This window comes from Salvelinus sp. IW2-2015, linkage group LG16 (assembly GCF_002910315.2).
Source record: "Salvelinus sp. IW2-2015 linkage group LG16, ASM291031v2, whole genome shotgun sequence".
NCBI classification, from domain to species: Eukaryota; Metazoa; Chordata; class Actinopteri; order Salmoniformes; family Salmonidae; genus Salvelinus; species Salvelinus sp. IW2-2015.
Window position 1 is genome coordinate 24,941,186 of NC_036856.1, and position 17,378 is coordinate 24,958,563.

Sequence of the window (17,378 nt, forward strand, 5' to 3'; positions counted from 1 at the left end):
GGCTAGTCCATACCCTAGTGTTACCCCAGCTTTATTACCCATTACCTATGTTACCCACAGTTTATTACCCATACTATTTACCCACAGGCTTATTACCCATACCATTTACCCACGCTTTATAAACACATACCTATGTACCCACAGGGCTTTATTACCCATACCTATTTACCACAGCTTTATTACCCATACCCATGTTACCCATCAGGCTTTATTACCCATACCTACTATTACCCACAGGTTTATTACCCATACCTATGTTTACCCACAGGCTTTGATTACCTCAGTACCTATGTTACCCACAGGCTTTATACCCATTACCATGTTCCCACAGCTTTTACCTTACCTAGTATTACCACAGCTTTATTACCATACCTATGTTACCCACAGGCTTTATTACCCATACCATTGTTACCCACAGCTTTAGACTCTTACTACGTTACCAACAGTTATACCCCTACCATACCCACACCTTTTACAACTTGTTACCCACAGGCTTTATATACTCCCATAACCTAATGCTTACCCCCACAGCGTTCTATCCACTACCTATACCCACAGGCTATCCCATACTTTACCCCAGCATACTCTACCTATGTACCATAAAAAAAACCCCAGCTTTTACTATAACCCCATACCTATGTTACCCCAACAGGCTTTATACCTACCTATTTACCCACAGCTTACTTACCCATACCTATGTTACCCACAGGCTTTACTACCCATACCTATGTTACCCACAGGTTTATTACTTACCTATGTTACCCACAGCTTTACTACCCATACCTATGTTACCCACAGGCTTATTACCCATACCTAGTGTTACCCACAGCTTTAACTCTAACCTATAGTTACCAACTATGCCTTTATACACTCTACCTATGTTACCACAGACTTTATTACTTACCTATGTACCCACAGGCTTAATTACTCTACCTATCTTACCCACAGGCTTATTTATTACCTATGTTACCCACAGGCTTTATTATCTACCTATGTACCCCACAGACTTTATTACCCTACCTATTGTACCCACAGGCTTTATGACTACTACCTATGTTACCACAGACTTTATTTTCATTATTACCACAGCTTACTACCTACTATTACCCACAGCTTATACCACCTATGTACCCACAGCTTATTACTCTACTATGTTACCCACAGGTTTTACCCATACCTATGCTTACCCACAGGCTTATATCTACCTATGTTACCCACAGGCTTTATATTACCCAACCTATTTACCCCAGCCTTATTACCATACCATGTTACCCACAGCTTTATTACCTCATAACCTATTACCCACAGCTTTATTACCCAACCTATGTTACCCACAGACTTTATTACTCTACCTATGTTACCCACCAGCTTTATACCGATACTATGTACCCAGCTTATTACTCTACCTTGTTACCCACAGGCTTTACTACCCATCACCTATGTACCACAGCTTTATTACCACCTATTTACCCACAGGCTTATTACCCATACCTATGTACCCACAGGCTTTATTACCCATCCTATGTTAGCCACAGCTTTATTACAACCTATGTTACCCACAGCTTTATACCCCTACATGTTTACCACAGGCTTTATTACCCATACCTATTTACCCACAGCTTTTACATCTATGTTACCCACAGGCATTTATTTACACCTATACCTATATACCCACAGGCTTTTATTACCCATACCTATGTTACCCACAGCTTTATTACCCATACCTATGTTACCCACAGGCTTTATTACCCATTACCTATGTTACCCAACAGCTTATTACCCTACCTACTGTTACCCACAGGCTTTATTACCACATACCAGTCTAACCACATTTATTACCATACCATTTACCCACAGGCTTTATTTACCATACCTATGTTACCCACAGCTTTATTACCCATACCTATGTTTACCCACAGGCTTTATTACCCATACCTATGTTACCCACAGGCTTTATTTACCATACCTATTTACCCACAGGCTTTATTACCCATACCTATGTTACCCACAGGCTTTATTACCATACCTTATATTACCCACAGGTTTATTACCAAACCTTTTACCAAACTTATTACCCATACCTATGACCCACAGGCTTATACCCGCTATGTTACCCCAGCTTTATTACCTCCTATGTTACCCACAGGCTTTATTACTCCATACCTATGTTACCCACAAGCTTTATTACCCATACCTATGTTACCCACAGGCTTTATTACCCATACCTATGTTACCACGGGCTTTAATACCCTACCTATGTTACCCACAGCTTATTACCCATACCTATGTTACCCAGACTTTATTACCCATCACCTATGTTTACCCACACAGGCTATTTATTACCCTACTATGTTACCCACAGGCGTTATTATCCCATACCATAAAATGTTACCCACATGCTTTATTACCCATACCATATGTTACCCACAGGCTTTAATTACCCATACCTATGTTACCACAGCTTTATTACCATCTTACCTATGTTACCCACAGGCTTATTACCCATACCTATGTTACCCACAGCTTTATACCCATACCTATGTTACCCACAGGCTTTATACCCATACCTATGTTACCCCACGACTTTATTACCCATACCTATGTACCCACAGGCTTTATTACCCATACCTATTTACCCACAGCATTTATTACTCTACCTATGTTACCCACAGGCTTTATTACCCATACCTATGTTACCCACAGCTTTATTACCCATACCTATGTTACCCACAGGCTTTATTACTCATCTAGTATTTACCACAGACTTTATTACCTCTACCTATTTTACCCACAGGCTTTACTACCCATACCTAGTTTACCACAGGCTTTACTACCCATACCTATGTTACACGGTTACCATACTTTACACAGGTATTCCGATACATACACGCTATACCGACCTTTACCACAGGCTACCTACGACCCCTATTAACCCAAGCTTCATTTACCCAACAGCTTTATTACCCAAACACATGTTACCCACACTTTATCCATACTATTTACCCACAGCTTTACCATTACCATGTTACCCATCAGCTCTATATACCCATACTAGTTACCACAGGCTTTATTACCCATACCTATGTCACGCCACAGCTTAACCAACCTATGTTACCCACAGGCTTTATACACTTTACCACAGCTTATACCTCATTACCTATTGTTACCAGACTTTTACTAGCCTAGTTAGCTATTACCTACCTTTTAACCACAGGCTTTTACCTAACTCATGTTACCCACAGGCTTATTACCCAACTATGCTCATCAAGGTGTTACCCGCCAGTCCAGGTTTATTCCCATACCTATGTTACCCAACACGCATTATTACCCATCTATTGTTACCACACGCTTATATTACCCATACCTATGTTACCCACAGGCTTATACCTAGCCTATTCACCCCAGTTAATACCCATACCAGTCTGTTAAAGGGCGGTTCCCATACCTATGTTAACCCACAGCATTTATTAGCCTACCTATGTTACACACAGCTTTATTACCCATACCTATGGTGTACCCACAGGCCTTTATTTAACTCCTACCTATTGTTACCCCACAGACTTATTACCCATACCTATGTTACCCACAGCGTGTATTACCCGATACCTTATATTACCCACAGGCTATTATTATTTACCCACCACTTTAGTACCCATATATGTTACCACAGGCTTTTATTACCCATACCATGTAATTTACCCAACAGACTTATATTACTCTACCATTTACCCACAGGCTTTGATTAACCCATACTATGTTACCCACATGGCCTTATACCCATACCCATGCTACCCACAGCTTTATTACCATACCCTATGATACCCAAGGCTTTATACCCTACCTATCGTTACCCACATGACTTTATTACTCTATCCTATGTTACCCACAGACTTTATTAAACCCATACCTATGTTACCCACAGGCTTTATTAACCCATACCATTTTACCCAGACTTTATTACCCATTACCGTATTTACCCACAGACACTTTTATTACCATACCTATGTATACCCACAGGCTTTATTACCGATACCTATGTTCCCACAGACTTTATTACTCTATACTATGTTACCCACAGGCTTTATTACCCATACCCATTGTACCCACAGGCTTATTTACCCATACCTATTTACCCACAGAACTTTATTACTCCTACCTATGTTGACCACAGACTTTTATTCTACCTATGTTCCCACAGAGCTTCTACCTACCGATATGTTACCCACCAGCTTATCTACCCCATACCTATGTCTATACCCACAGGCTTATTACCCATACCTATGCTTTAACCCACAGGTATACCCTACAGTTACCCAGCGGTTTATACCATACCTATGTTACCTTACAGGCTTTCTTACATACCTATGTACCCCAGCTTTATCCCATTACCTATGTTACCACAGGCTTATTACCCATACCTATTAACAGTTTTTACCTACCTATTGTTACACAGGGTTTAACATTCTATTACACGCTTATTACCAACCTATGTTACCCACAGGCTTTATTACCCATACCCTGTTACCCACAGGCTTTATTACCTCATAACCTATGTTTACCCTCAGGCTTTAATTACCCATATCCTATGTTTACACGCCAGTACCTCATTACCTAGTTAATGCTTTATCCTGTATACCTATGTTACCCACATGCTGTCTAATTACCCAGTACCTATGTTACCACAGCTTGATTACCCATACCTATGTTACCCCCACAGGGTTTATTACACCATACCTATGTTATCCCACAGCTTTCATTACCCATACCTATGTTACCCACAGGGTTAATTAACCCCATACCTATGTTACCCACAGCTACTACCTCATACCCTATGTTACCACACTGGTCATGCCCATACTATGTTACCACAGGCTTTCATTACCCATGTGCCAGAACGACTTAACAAGGTTCTTCCGCTTGTTGTATGTGTCGTGTTTTAGGACAACGCTCTTAGAATGTACGACAGCTCTGAAGCATCACTCCCTGGAAAGCTCTCTGATTGACATCATGCGGGCGTGAGCCAAGATCCATAGGAAGGCGTGACTACTACTTACCTCTCCTTCTGATCTCACTCTCTGACACGTGGTTAATAATGGGGAATCATTACTGCTATTGTTAGGACCAAATGTATATATGGGAAGCATTTGTTAGGTGGTTACGGTTGTATACTCCAATGGTACTAGAGGGCGAATGCATCTCTGGTAAGATATCCTTTTCCAGGCGTCTGAAGGGCTGTCTCATCTCTAACCATTTGTCTCCCGCCGTCAGTGCAGTCAGCTTAGGTTCTTCTTCCCTTCTAGATGGTGTATGTACTTCCCAAACCGCTGTGCCTTTAATTACCTTACAGCCCGTGATCCTTGCTGCTGACTGTACTGCTTAACTTAACCTGGGGCACAGACGACCACGACGAGGAGTCAGGCAGGCGCAGCACTGCCAGCACTGCTTCTTGCCTTGATTAGATAGGAATAGGAACACACCAGGGACAGAGTAGGGTACAAGACAGGCTGCCAGGAGTTAGGGGTGATCAGAACAGGCATGGCCTAGAGGTGAGACAGAGACAGCGCCTAGTAGTAGTACAGAAGAGGCTGGCCCAGGAGTAGATGACTAGACAGGCTGGCCACAGGTGGGTACATATACAAGGCTGTCCCCAGAAGTAAGGTGACAGAACAGGCGCCCAGGTTTAGGTGTTGACAGACAGGCTGGGCCAGGGAGATGACAGAACAGGTGTCCCAGAGTAGAGGGACAGAGACAGGCTGGCCCAGAGTAGGTGCAGAGACATGGCTGCCCAAGATAGGAATAGTACAGAACAGGGCTGCCCAGGAGTATGTTACAGAGACACGGTGGCCCAGGAGTAGAAGAGTGACAAACAGGCTCGGCCAGAGAAGGATGAACAAGACAGGGCTGCCGAGGAGTAGATGACAGAGACACTGGCCCAGAGATAGGGACAGAGATCAATGCTCCAGGTAGATGACCTAGAGACAGCCTGGCCAGGCATTAGGTGACAGAACAGGACTGCCCAGATAGAGACCAGTACAGGTGCCCAGAGTAGAGCAAAACAGGCTGGCCAATAGTGACAAAGCATGCTGCCCAGATAGAGTGACAGAGACAGGGCTGGCCCAGGAGTAGAGTGACAGAGACAGGGCTGGCCCAGGAGTAGAGTGACAGGGCTGGCCCAGGAGTAGAGTGACAGAGACAGGGCTTGCACACAGTTCCATGGCAGGCCTCTCCTCTAAGCTCAGCTCAGCTGCTGGACTCTTAGAAAATACTCTAAGCAGGTGCATTGTAGTCAGTGTAAAATTACTTATTACTTATTAATTATCAATTAACATAGTTATGACCACTGGCGTCAACATACTTACTCCCCCAAACCATGGACAGGGACCGAGAAGTTTAGATTGACATTTATAGTAAACAACACATTCCCTCACATTGTATTTGGCACAGTATACTACCCCTGAAAGACTATTCAGGGTCGGTAGGTTACTTTCTAAATGTAATCCATTACAGTGACTAGTTACCTGTCCTAAATTGTAATCAGTAACGTAACTTTTGGATGACCCAAATTTAGTAACGTAATCTGGTTACTATCAGTTACTTTTGGATTACTTTCCCCTTAACAGGCATTAGAAGAAGACAAAAAGGATCCATCAAACGCATTTGGTGTGTCATCATAGTGGTCTCTGGATTGTGGTCAGAGTCGCTCAGGTGGAAAAACTTTAAACTTGCGCCTTTATTTAATGCTGAATTTAAAAAATATATATATATTTTACCTTTATTTAACTAGGCAGGTCAGTTAAGAACAAATTCTTATTTTCAATGACGGCCTTGGAACAGTGTTTTCAGGGGCAATTGTTGTTGTTTTTTACATTGCAACCTTTTAGTTACTAGTCCAACGCTCTAACCACTCGGCTACCTGCAGCACCCCCTCTAACCACTAGGCTCCCTGCAGCACCCCCTCTAACCACTAGGCTACCTGTCGCTCCATTGAATATAATTGGGAAAACAGAAAGATGTCATAATGTATTTTTTTACGCAAGCATCCTTTCTGAATTTAAGTTTAATCCAAGAAGTAATCATCTAGTTTTCTGTAATCTGATTACACATTTTTTTTCTGGTAATTTAACTGATTAAAGTTACAGTTTTTTTGTAATCAGATAACATGAGATAATATGTAATCAGTTACTCCCCAACCGTCATTATTATTATTGTTCATAAACTAGTCTAAATGTTGAAGTTGGCTCAACAAGTATTAGTGGGTGTGGTGTTGTCCTGTAGTCCTCCGGTCCTGACTGTGACTCTGGAGCCGATGGTGCGGGCATAGGCCAGTATTCACAGCACAGAGAACCAGAGGGAGACTAAATTTAGACATGATCACACTTTCACACGCTGTGTGTGACAGCCAGAGGAGGGTGGAGGGTGAGGGGAAGAGAGGGTGAGAAGAGGGTGGAGAGGAGGGGAGGGGAGAGTGGGCTCTGCCATTTATAGCCCAGACTGCTAGTACAGAAGCAGAAGACAAGCACTAACCTTACAGGACTTTAGAAATGAGCTCAGCTAACTGGGCATAGGAGATGTACCATGCTTACGTTGCAGTAGAAATAGGGTTGCTGATTTTTCAACTGGAGATCAGATCATTTGCCAGCATCTCTTCTTTCTCTGTTCACACATCTGCAATTCTTCCCATTGAATGTAGAGATAACATAAATAGCTGACATGTGCTTCTGATAGTTCATTAGGGTTAACCCAAATCTATTCAGGGTGTTGTTTTGTTGTTGTTGTATTTTGTCAGCTCAAGCTGTCTCCGTGGAAAAGAGGGTTTTGTTCAGTGTTCTGTTCCGACACTACAGCTCAGTAGGCTGTTGTCATGTGACAGTGGTGCTTCTGTTCCTTATACAGTACATGGCCGTGCCCTTGATGTCCTCAACCTGTCCTCTCCATCTGCTGAGAGTCTCATCCCTGTGTGTGTGTGTGTGTGTGTGTGTGTGTGTGTGTGTGTGTGTGTGTGTGTGTGTGTGTGTGTGTGTGTCTCTGTCATATCAGGTCGTGTGGGATGCCCTCATCCCGGGGCTGACGGCCTGCTCATGCTCAATGGTAATTATCTCTCCTGGCCAACACCAGCTTGTGTGTCTTCTTCCATCACTATCACCAGACTATTTTAGAAATGGCCCAGTGTTCATGTTTCCATATCATGACTCGTTAGGGAGGCTCAATCAGGCTAGATCGAGAAGCAAGCTAGTTTGGGATTGACATTCCTGTCACGCTTTTCTGAACTTAATTTGTGTTGGCATATATCCTTCTCTATAGTGGACCGTGCTGGATTGTTTTGTTAAATGAGTAGTGTTGGTTCTCCTAGGCTGTGCTGTGTGTCTGTCCGTTAGGCTGACTGTTGTAACAGTCTAGTAAACATGTCTCCTGTTGAAGGATATGCATTGTTGTTGTAATCCTACTGGGGCTTGAGATGTTGAAGAGGAATGTTTAGTAGTGTGGCTCACATGACGAGGTGGAATGCCTAGTTGTATAAGTCACATGACCATCCGCAGGAGAGCCGGGTGGTGTAGTAGCTAGGTCACTTAGCTTATTTATGTAGGCTAGGTCACATGACTAGATGTCAGGAGAAGACTGGTATCGTTTCCATTAGGCTGCTCCTCATACGTATAGTCAGCCTAGTCCAGTTTACAATATAGCCTACATTCCTGCTTGACACATTGTCATATACCTAACTATTCAACATGATGTCAAGCCTGTGACGATAATTAGGTTTCATGACACTCCAACCATGCAGTTAGATGATGAGGGGCTGAATGGGGTAGGGGTAAATAATGGTACTAGAGGTCATAGTATCTGTAGTGTCAGTAGTACCAGGTCTGGGGATACTTTACCTTGCGAGGAATGTCTGCAGGGCAAAAAACCACTCTTTACTTTGTTTCCATGCAGCAAGGAGCTATGGGAGACGTCGAGGTAAAGCCGCCTTCATGTGACGGACAGTCTGTGTCATGTCATGTGTGTTGCGTGTTCATCCACTACACAGCATGGTTTAACGCTACTGAACTGCAGCTGCCAAAACAGTGTCTGGATACAAACAATTCAGGGTTTATAGTGTCAACATGATCGCCACTGACAGTCAATCTAAATCATTTACTATGACATCCCAAGCATTTTTACCAGCAGTTGCTCCTTTTTGAATGTATTGCAGTGAATTTGGGGGGTAGATTTTAACCCAGGTCCAAGCGACTGTCGCCCCAAAATCTTAGTCTTTACTCCAAGAGACCCCAATCTCTAGACAAGGTCGCTAGGTGTTGGGTTAAGGTCACTACAGTATATAATTGCAGACGTATATGAATACTGCACAACACGTTTACATCCAGACATTGCCATAGGTTTCAGGCTTGGTTACCACTAGTTTACCTCAGTCCAATGCTCTGTCTACTGCTACTGCTTTGCCCCATGGTAACAATGTGAATCCACAGCTTCCTTACCAGACCTCAATCTTGTCCTCTCTGTCTACTGTCTGTCAGTCAGTCACAGAGCTCTGGCTGGAGTATTCACGGTAGCGTGTCTTGGTTTTACAGCACATGTACAGTATAAATACTACATTGGACATAATCCTCTATCACTTTATGCTTGTACTTTATCTTGTAGCTACTCAGCACAAAGCCTGGTGACAGATGTAAACAGCCATTACACRTGTTGTTATGGACCCCGCTCATTTATCATGACTCATTATAATAATACTATCTCTACATAACATTAAGACGTTGGGCTCCATGAATGTGTTCAATCTAGGAACTGTCAATGGGTGTTAACAGAGCTACAGCTGGTTGGTTGCTTCTGTTGTTGGCAAAGCAGAAGTATGTGCATCTGCTTGTGATGTGACTGTATGTACTGTATGCATGTGTGTATCTATGTGGATGTCATTGTCTATGCGGTCTGACCTCTGACCTCCTCTTCTCCAGGCCGCTCGTCCCTGTTCCCCATTGAAGACAGCCTCCTTGATGATGGGCACGGTAACCAGGGCATCCCAGGGCTTGGCCCTAACTGTTACCCCCACCAGAATGGGGAGCGCATCGAGCGTTTCTCCCGCAAAGTGTTTGTGGGCGGCCTGCCCCCTGACATAGATGAAGGTGAGAGGAGGAAGAGCATAACACAGTGTTGTTAGTTCAGTGAATCAGTTGATATGCTGTTATGAAAGGTTGTTCTTACTCACGTTGGTTCGTTTTTCCTTCTCCCTCTTCCGTTACTCCTCACACATCCGCCTTCCTCTCGCCTCTTCTTTCTATCTCTCGTCAGATGAGATCACCAACAGTTTCCGTCGCTTTGGCCACCTGGTGGTGGACTGGCCACACAAGGCTGAGAGCAAATCCTACTTCCCCCCGAAAGGTAAAGCTTCGCTCAGAATTTCTTTAACTGAAACTGACATAAAGGTATGTCATAAAGGTATGTCTTAGCACCGTATACTGTATATATATATATGGCCTGTAGCTATCAATGAAGTCCCTGTGACTGCTGGAAGAGACAGCACAGCTAAGTTAACCCACATTCTCTTTCCATTATGACTACCTACATAGTCTGTATATATAGTACTTGGTCAAATGGGAATAATTCAGTGTATTTGTAGCAGTATTTTACCCCACTATTGGATATGCTTTCCAGGTGCTATCCCCTGAGAGTGTGTTGTGTGTGTTGCCTAGGTTACGCCTTCCTGCTGTTCCAGGAGGAGAGCTCAGTGCAGGCTCTGATCGAGGCCTGCATGGAGGAGGACGGCAAGCTCTACCTGTGTGTCTCCAGCCCCACCATCAAAGATAAGCCTGTGAGTCCAACACAAACCCAGCTCTCTGTAGGACCATTCCCACCAGCAAGGAGATCTGTGAGACTAGCAACACCTACGCAGTGTAATTCCATCTTGCGATTATTCAATGTATGGGATATGTGTGATGTGTGTGTGTCTCCAGGTCCAGATTCGTCCGTGGAACCTGAGTGACAGTGACTTTGTGATGGACGGCTCTCAGCCCCTGGATCCTCGCAAGACCATCTTCGTAGGAGGGGTCCCCCGCCCTCTCAGAGCAGGTAAACACTTCCCTCATCTCCCTCTATCAGATCCACATGACATCTCAGCTGGGCCTCTAGTTGATCTACTCTGTAATTGGACTGGGATGTTCATGTTGGTGATGGTAGATGTTGAAATACGTAGATAAACAGATGTTGTATTTTGAGTAATAAGGAGCATCTGAGAGCTGCCAATGTTTTCCCTATGTAATGACAATCTGACAACCCCCTCCTCCACTTTCTCTCTCTCACCCCGTAACCATCTCACCTACCCATGTGTCACTTCTCCATCTCCTCCCCCCATTCTTTACTCTTGTTTCTTCTCCTGTTCCGTCTCTCTCTCATCTCTCTCCAGTGGAGTTGGCCATGATTATGGACCGTCTCTATGGGGGGGTCTGCTACGCTGGCATCGACACCGATCCAGAGCTCAAGTACCCCAAAGGTGCGGGGCGCGTCGCATTCTCCAATCAGCAGAGTTACATCGCTGCCATCAGCGCCAGATTTGTCCAGCTGCAACATGGAGACATTGACAAGCGGGTACAGTCCTCCCTCCCTCCACTTCCCATCTAATTAACCACACAATCCTGCTGGAGATATTCTCCTCCTGATTTCCTAGGGATGCAGAGAGAGAATGAGAGAGTGAGGATTTGTGGTTCAAAGAAAAACAGTGTGTGTTCCAATAGCATCACACGCAGATAGTCTGACGGTGGTTGCTATGGAGAGGAGAAAGCTTATTAGTGCTGATTGAATTAGTTCCATTTCCAGTCTCCTCTTTCTTTCTTTCTCTCTCTCTGTCTCTCTCTCTTCTCTCTCCTCTCTCTCTCCTCTCTCTCTCCTCTCTCTCCTCTCTCTCTCAGCGCTGCCTGACTCCATTGTCTTTGAATCTCACACAGCTTCAAACAGGCTACTCTATCATTTTAAAGGAACCTTTTCATCTCTCATCATGTATCTCAGTATTCTGCCTGTGCTCAGTGCTTTTACAGTACATGCAATGTATCCATACCTATTGTTTTTAGGTATATTATGCACCCTTTTATACACTCTTGCTCTCTCAGTACCTGTGTTATCTCTGTGTATTCCTCTTCTCATCCCCTCCATGTCCCTGTACCCCTGCACCCCTACAGGTGGAGGTAAAGCCCTATGTTCTGGACGACCAGCTGTGTGATGAGTGCCAGGGTGCGCGTTGCGGTGGGAAGTTTGCCCCTTTCTTCTGCGCCAACGTGACCTGCCTGCAGTACTACTGTGAGTTCTGCTGGGCTAACATCCACTCCCGCGCCGGCCGAGAATTCCACAAGCCGCTGGTCAAAGAGGGGGCTGACCGCCCACGCCAAATCCACTTCCGCTGGAACTGAAGAGGAACTCCACCACACGTCACCATGGCGACGCGGTTACAAGGAACGGTCAAGGAAGAGAGACATCGCCAGGCAGGAAAAAGTGCATCGCTCTGCCTTTTACCCTAAGCTATCAGTATAGAGTACATAACAGTATACAGTATATATATCTTTTGTAGCAGCCAAACACTACAAGCCTCAGTTTTTCACCAAAACCCCCCTCACATCTCAGGCTCTGACAACTTTTTTGTGGTACTTTAATGTTTTTTAAGAGGAGATTTAAAAGAGATTGATTTTTTGTAGGTTTTTCAAATTATTTTTATATGTGAGATTTAACGTAGATATGAGAATGTTTTTGCATGGGAGCAGCCCATCTGTCTGTCTGTCTGCTGCTAGCCACCCCCTAGTGGGTGTAGCGTGTCCTTGTTTCTGGGGAAACCTTGATTCTATCATCTGGACGCCTGCCCCAGGTCATTTACCAAAGGTAACAAAACGATAGGAAGCATAAAAGTGATACATTTCTGCCACAAAACAAACTCTTATTTTTTATTGTTGATAATAATTTGTTCTTTTTCCCCATCAGGGAAGACATTTACAAAAATTATGAGGTTATTTTTGCTCTCATTTTGACCTGAAAAAATATTACCTCAAAATATGAATCTGGTTTTTATTAATTCTATTTAACCTTTTTAATCACAAGCTATATTAGAAGCTTTGCTGCTATATATAATATATGAATAGATGTATAGGTGGTATATATTAACGCCAGCTATAAACCTGAATCTTGAAAAATGAAATGCAGTCCGCACTCACACACTTATGGCCACCTTTGCCATGGAAGAATAGAATGTGAAGATTGAAGTGCATGTTTGTGTCTATACACCCTTTGCATGCAAGATAGACTTAACCAATACATGTAGGATAAAAAAAACTACACAAACTACAGAAACTATATAACAGAAAACACTAAAATCCTACTTTGAATAGCAACAACAACAAAAACGTCAGAAGCCTAGGTGTAAGAAAATATATATATAAAAATGAAGATAAAGGAAAATACATGAAAACGACTTAACATTAAAAAATCTTGCATGCATTGATGTTGATCCGTTGTTTGAAACATTTACATACTTATTATACAAAAAAAACGATATTGGTTCTAAACTAGTGGATGCCACCATTTTGTGATGTGGTGGTTTGTGAGGAGTAATGAACCCTGTTGAGAAGCTGAGTGGCGTTCAGTCAGTGGTTAGTGTCTGTGTCGTGTCTGTGCTGTCTGTGTAGATCTTGTTGGTGTGTGGAATGAGGTTTTAGTTTAGTAACAATGTAGGTAAACTAGAGGAGAATGAGAACATCACAACATTTTGCCTTCACCCTTCCTATCCTCCTCACCTTTGTATAGTTCCAGAGGTTACTCTAATGTAGCATAACCCTTTGCAGACCAAAAGCATACACAGAAGCCAGGCTAGATCTGATTTCTACAGGCATAAGACTGGGAGATGTGTGTTTGTGCTATGTGTTAGGCTAGTTGGCCAATTTAAACCACTGTTCAAATGTTGTCATAGAGAAGGATCCGTAAGAAAGCATCTGTCCAACATCTGTTCCTGAGTTGTGTTATCAGGCTACTCAGTTTGATACACTGTTCTCCAAAACAACCAGGCTCTCATACACATTGTAGTTACAAGTTATTAGACTCCAGACCTGTAAAAAGTGATCCAGTTTTATGTCCTGCTAATGAAAGACGACAAAGACACACTCCCTCATATATTTTCAGTGATGGGGAAATAATTATAATTTAAAAAATTGGCCTGCAGAATATGAATAACTGTGTTTTTTGTTTATCTAACTGTGACGCTGTCTCTCTGTGAGCAATGACCTGCTGGTGCACTAGCCAGCTGTTTGGTACTGTACATGTCTGTATCTATACAGTATAATATCCCTGTTATCCTTGTGTCATAGTGTTCCCTGGTGTGGAGTCAGTCCTTGGTATGCGGTTTAGACGTGGTTCAGGGGTCAAGTGTGTACTGTCACTACTACTACTTCATGGATATAAGATTGTTTATGTTAATTTATTCACGTATTAGATAATTTATTTGTTAATGTCTTCAACTTGTGAGTTGGGACCCCCTCTCTGTCCCCAGCCTCTCTAATCACTTTTGATAATATATTATGCACTACCTTTTCTATATTTTCCCTCTGATTATTTGATTCTTGACTCGTTTTCACCCTACCAGTTAGTCAGCTGATTCAATGCAGACATGGTTTGGGCAACGACCTATTTTGCTAAATTTAATCACTCATGAAAGATTCAGTTCTGCCGAACTTCTACCGATTTATAATTCTACCAGATTATTTTATTTTTTCATAATGACTTATTTAAGAAATTGTGTGAGGAGGCGTTGGTCTTAGGTTTTTCTATGTGAATGAAGCAGTATTCTAATATGTTCTAATGTATTCATAGGGGGTCCTGTTGTCTTTCAGTCTCTCCGTCAACTGAAAGAAGGAAGAAGTGCCACAGGGTACTGTGCTATGATGATTGGCTCTAGAGAAAATGGTGGCCAAAAAACGATGAGCAACCGTTCAAAGCAAATGAAGGATCGTCATTAAGCCCCCACCCTGTTTGTACTTTGTCCCGGTGGCCTCGGCTCTCGTGGTGTGGTTGGTGTTGTGCTCAGAACAGAACAGAGCTCTCTTGTACTTTGTCACCATTGACATGTAACACGACTCCTTGTGCTGTTTGTTGAGTAATGGGTCCTATTTTATAAGTTGAACACTGTTACTTTGTATGTGTGTGTCTTTGTTTTTGTAAGAATCATATTTATTTCACTATTTTTGTAGACAAATAACTATTTGATTTTGATTGTATTTTTCTATTTCAATAGATTATTATTATTATTATTATTATTACACACATTTTAGTTCCCCTAATATTCTAATTATGTCTAGAAGCAGGGCTCTGTTGAAAGACAAAAATAAACAAAAGATTTGAACAAATAATTATGTAATTGATGTATCAATATATAACTGTTTTAATATATCAATATGGTTAATATACAAGTACACATTTACACCTTTTATTTGAAGGAAGGAAACATTGAGGGTTCTATTATATTCATGGAAGACACTTGAGATTCTCCCCCTGTTGCATCGAGGCCCGCGGTGCCTCTCCTCATAGATTCTCTGAAACTTGAATATAACACATTTTGAAAGGCTGATTAACCTCGAATATGTGTTGTGACGTGCAATACTGTTTCTAATGTTTGTATAAAAAGTAAAAATTACAGTGTAAACCTTTTTAATGCAGATTTATTTTTTTCATTGCATATTTTGCAGATTTCTGATTCACAGTGTCATTTTTTACTGTCAGAAAAGAAACCCCTTTTTTTCATTGCAACTATTTTTCAATCCAGATATCTTTGTACTGATGTAAATGATTGTAGTTATTTTGGATAGTGTTTTGCTACCAAAAGGAGAGAATTTTTCATGCATATTTCTATTTCATTTAATTTTATTCCGTTTTTTTTTTTTTTAATAGAAGCAGAATACTTGGAATAATTTTTCATATTATATATCATTGATATTATTTTGTATTTTTATGTGGAAATATATATAATTTTAAGATGCCAATTGCTAAGGTATTATTTTAATTTGAATTATTTTTAAGCTAAATCTTTGTAATATTGTTAAAGTAACTCATTTCTAAATCGGAGTTTGTGTATGAATTCACAAAAGAGGTTTATGAGGTGTTCGGATTGTAATTATTACTCAATGGTTCTTTGATATGCAAAATTAATATCATGTCGATTTTAATTTTTGTTTTGTATTTAAATGGAGTGTTGATTACAATCTGTTTTCTTTCATTTCCTGAATAAATAAAGACCCATTCTGTTCAGACACAACATGCCTGCCTTTTTCCTCTGTGTTTGTCAAAAGGCTTTGCCTATTGTTTAGGATGACATTGCTTTTGCTTAGGCATACTTTGACTTCACTCTACAGGGAGAAATGACCCTCTGCTTGCTAGCCTAACTGTACAAGGAGTCCTGTAGTTGTATGTCTGAATAGGAGTGTAGTGCGTGATATGAATCATTATATGCCTCCTCTGAGTCTTTAGAACAGCGACTATTCTTGAGAAGTTCTTAAATGCATTTTAGACCCGGACAGAGGCTGGGCTCCCCTGTGACTAGTAAATATATGGCCAGGGTCATTGTGCAGTCAATATGGTAAACTGCTTAGCACAGCAAGCATCCTGGGAGAGTATGGGAGTGAGGCGAGGGAAGGGTAGATTCAGAGTAAATGGATTTGGAGATCTGTTTTGACAGGTGGCCAGATGTGACCATTACCAGGGTAAAGGTGGCCGTCATTTACACACTCAGAACACCTGCCTGTGCTTCCACGGAGAGATTGTGTGTCACTAGCCAAACACCAGCCAGGAGCCCATCCTAGAGCACCCCAATACCAAAGGCCCCATACCATAACATAGCCATCCTCCTCACAGTCCTAAAATAAAGGAAACACCAATATAAAGTGTATTAATAGGGCGTTGGGCCACCACGAGCCAGAACAGCTTCAATGCACCTTGGCATAGATTCTACAAGTGTCTGGAACTCTATTGGAGGGATGTGACAACATTCTTCCATGGGAAATTCCATAATTTGGTGTTTTGTTAACTGTTGTCTAAGGCGCCGCTCAAGAATCTCAAATAAATGTTCAATTGGGTTGTGATCTGGTGACTGAGATGGACATGGCATRTGGTTTACATAATTGTCATGCTCATCAAACCATTCAGTGACCACCCACCCTAAGTATGATGGGATGTTAATTGCTTAATTAACAACACCTGTGTGGAAGGACCTGCTTCCAATATACTTTGCATTCCTCATTTACTCAAGTGTTCCCATTATTCTTTCAGTTACCTGTAGTTTTAGTGCATATGCAGTATACCGCCATCTAGAGGCTAAATATTGCTATTGCTGCAACTTCTCAGTTGCAAAAAAAAAATCTGAATGA

General features: G+C 42.1%; 1 protein-coding gene across 1 annotated transcript; it reads left to right on the forward strand.

The window, feature by feature from the left end:
* The first annotated feature begins 8,039 nt into the window (after positions 1-8,039).
* LOC111975567 (cytoplasmic polyadenylation element-binding protein 2) lies at positions 8,040-16,270 on the forward strand. The gene is made up of 8 exons (XM_024003923.2): positions 8,040-8,088; positions 8,932-8,955; positions 9,951-10,118; positions 10,285-10,374; positions 10,686-10,804; positions 10,947-11,061; positions 11,396-11,577; positions 12,165-16,270. The coding sequence occupies exons 1-8, from the start codon at positions 8,079-8,081 to the stop codon at positions 12,390-12,392; spliced, it is 936 nt and encodes a 311-aa protein (XP_023859691.2). The 5' UTR covers positions 8,040-8,078; the 3' UTR covers positions 12,393-16,270.
* Positions 16,271-17,378: the final 1,108 nt, after the last annotated feature.

What these genes read in the sequence shown, in the direction of transcription:
- LOC111975567 (XM_024003923.2), top strand. An exon ending in GAGCTATGGGAGACGTCGAG is followed by an intron (nt 8,956 to 9,950) that starts GTAAAGCCGCCT and finishes CCTCTTCTCCAG; the next exon opens with GCCGCTCGTCCCTGTTCCCC. An exon ending in ATCCTACTTCCCCCCGAAAG is followed by an intron (nt 10,375 to 10,685) that starts GTAAAGCTTCGC and finishes TGTGTTGCCTAG; the next exon opens with GTTACGCCTTCCTGCTGTTC.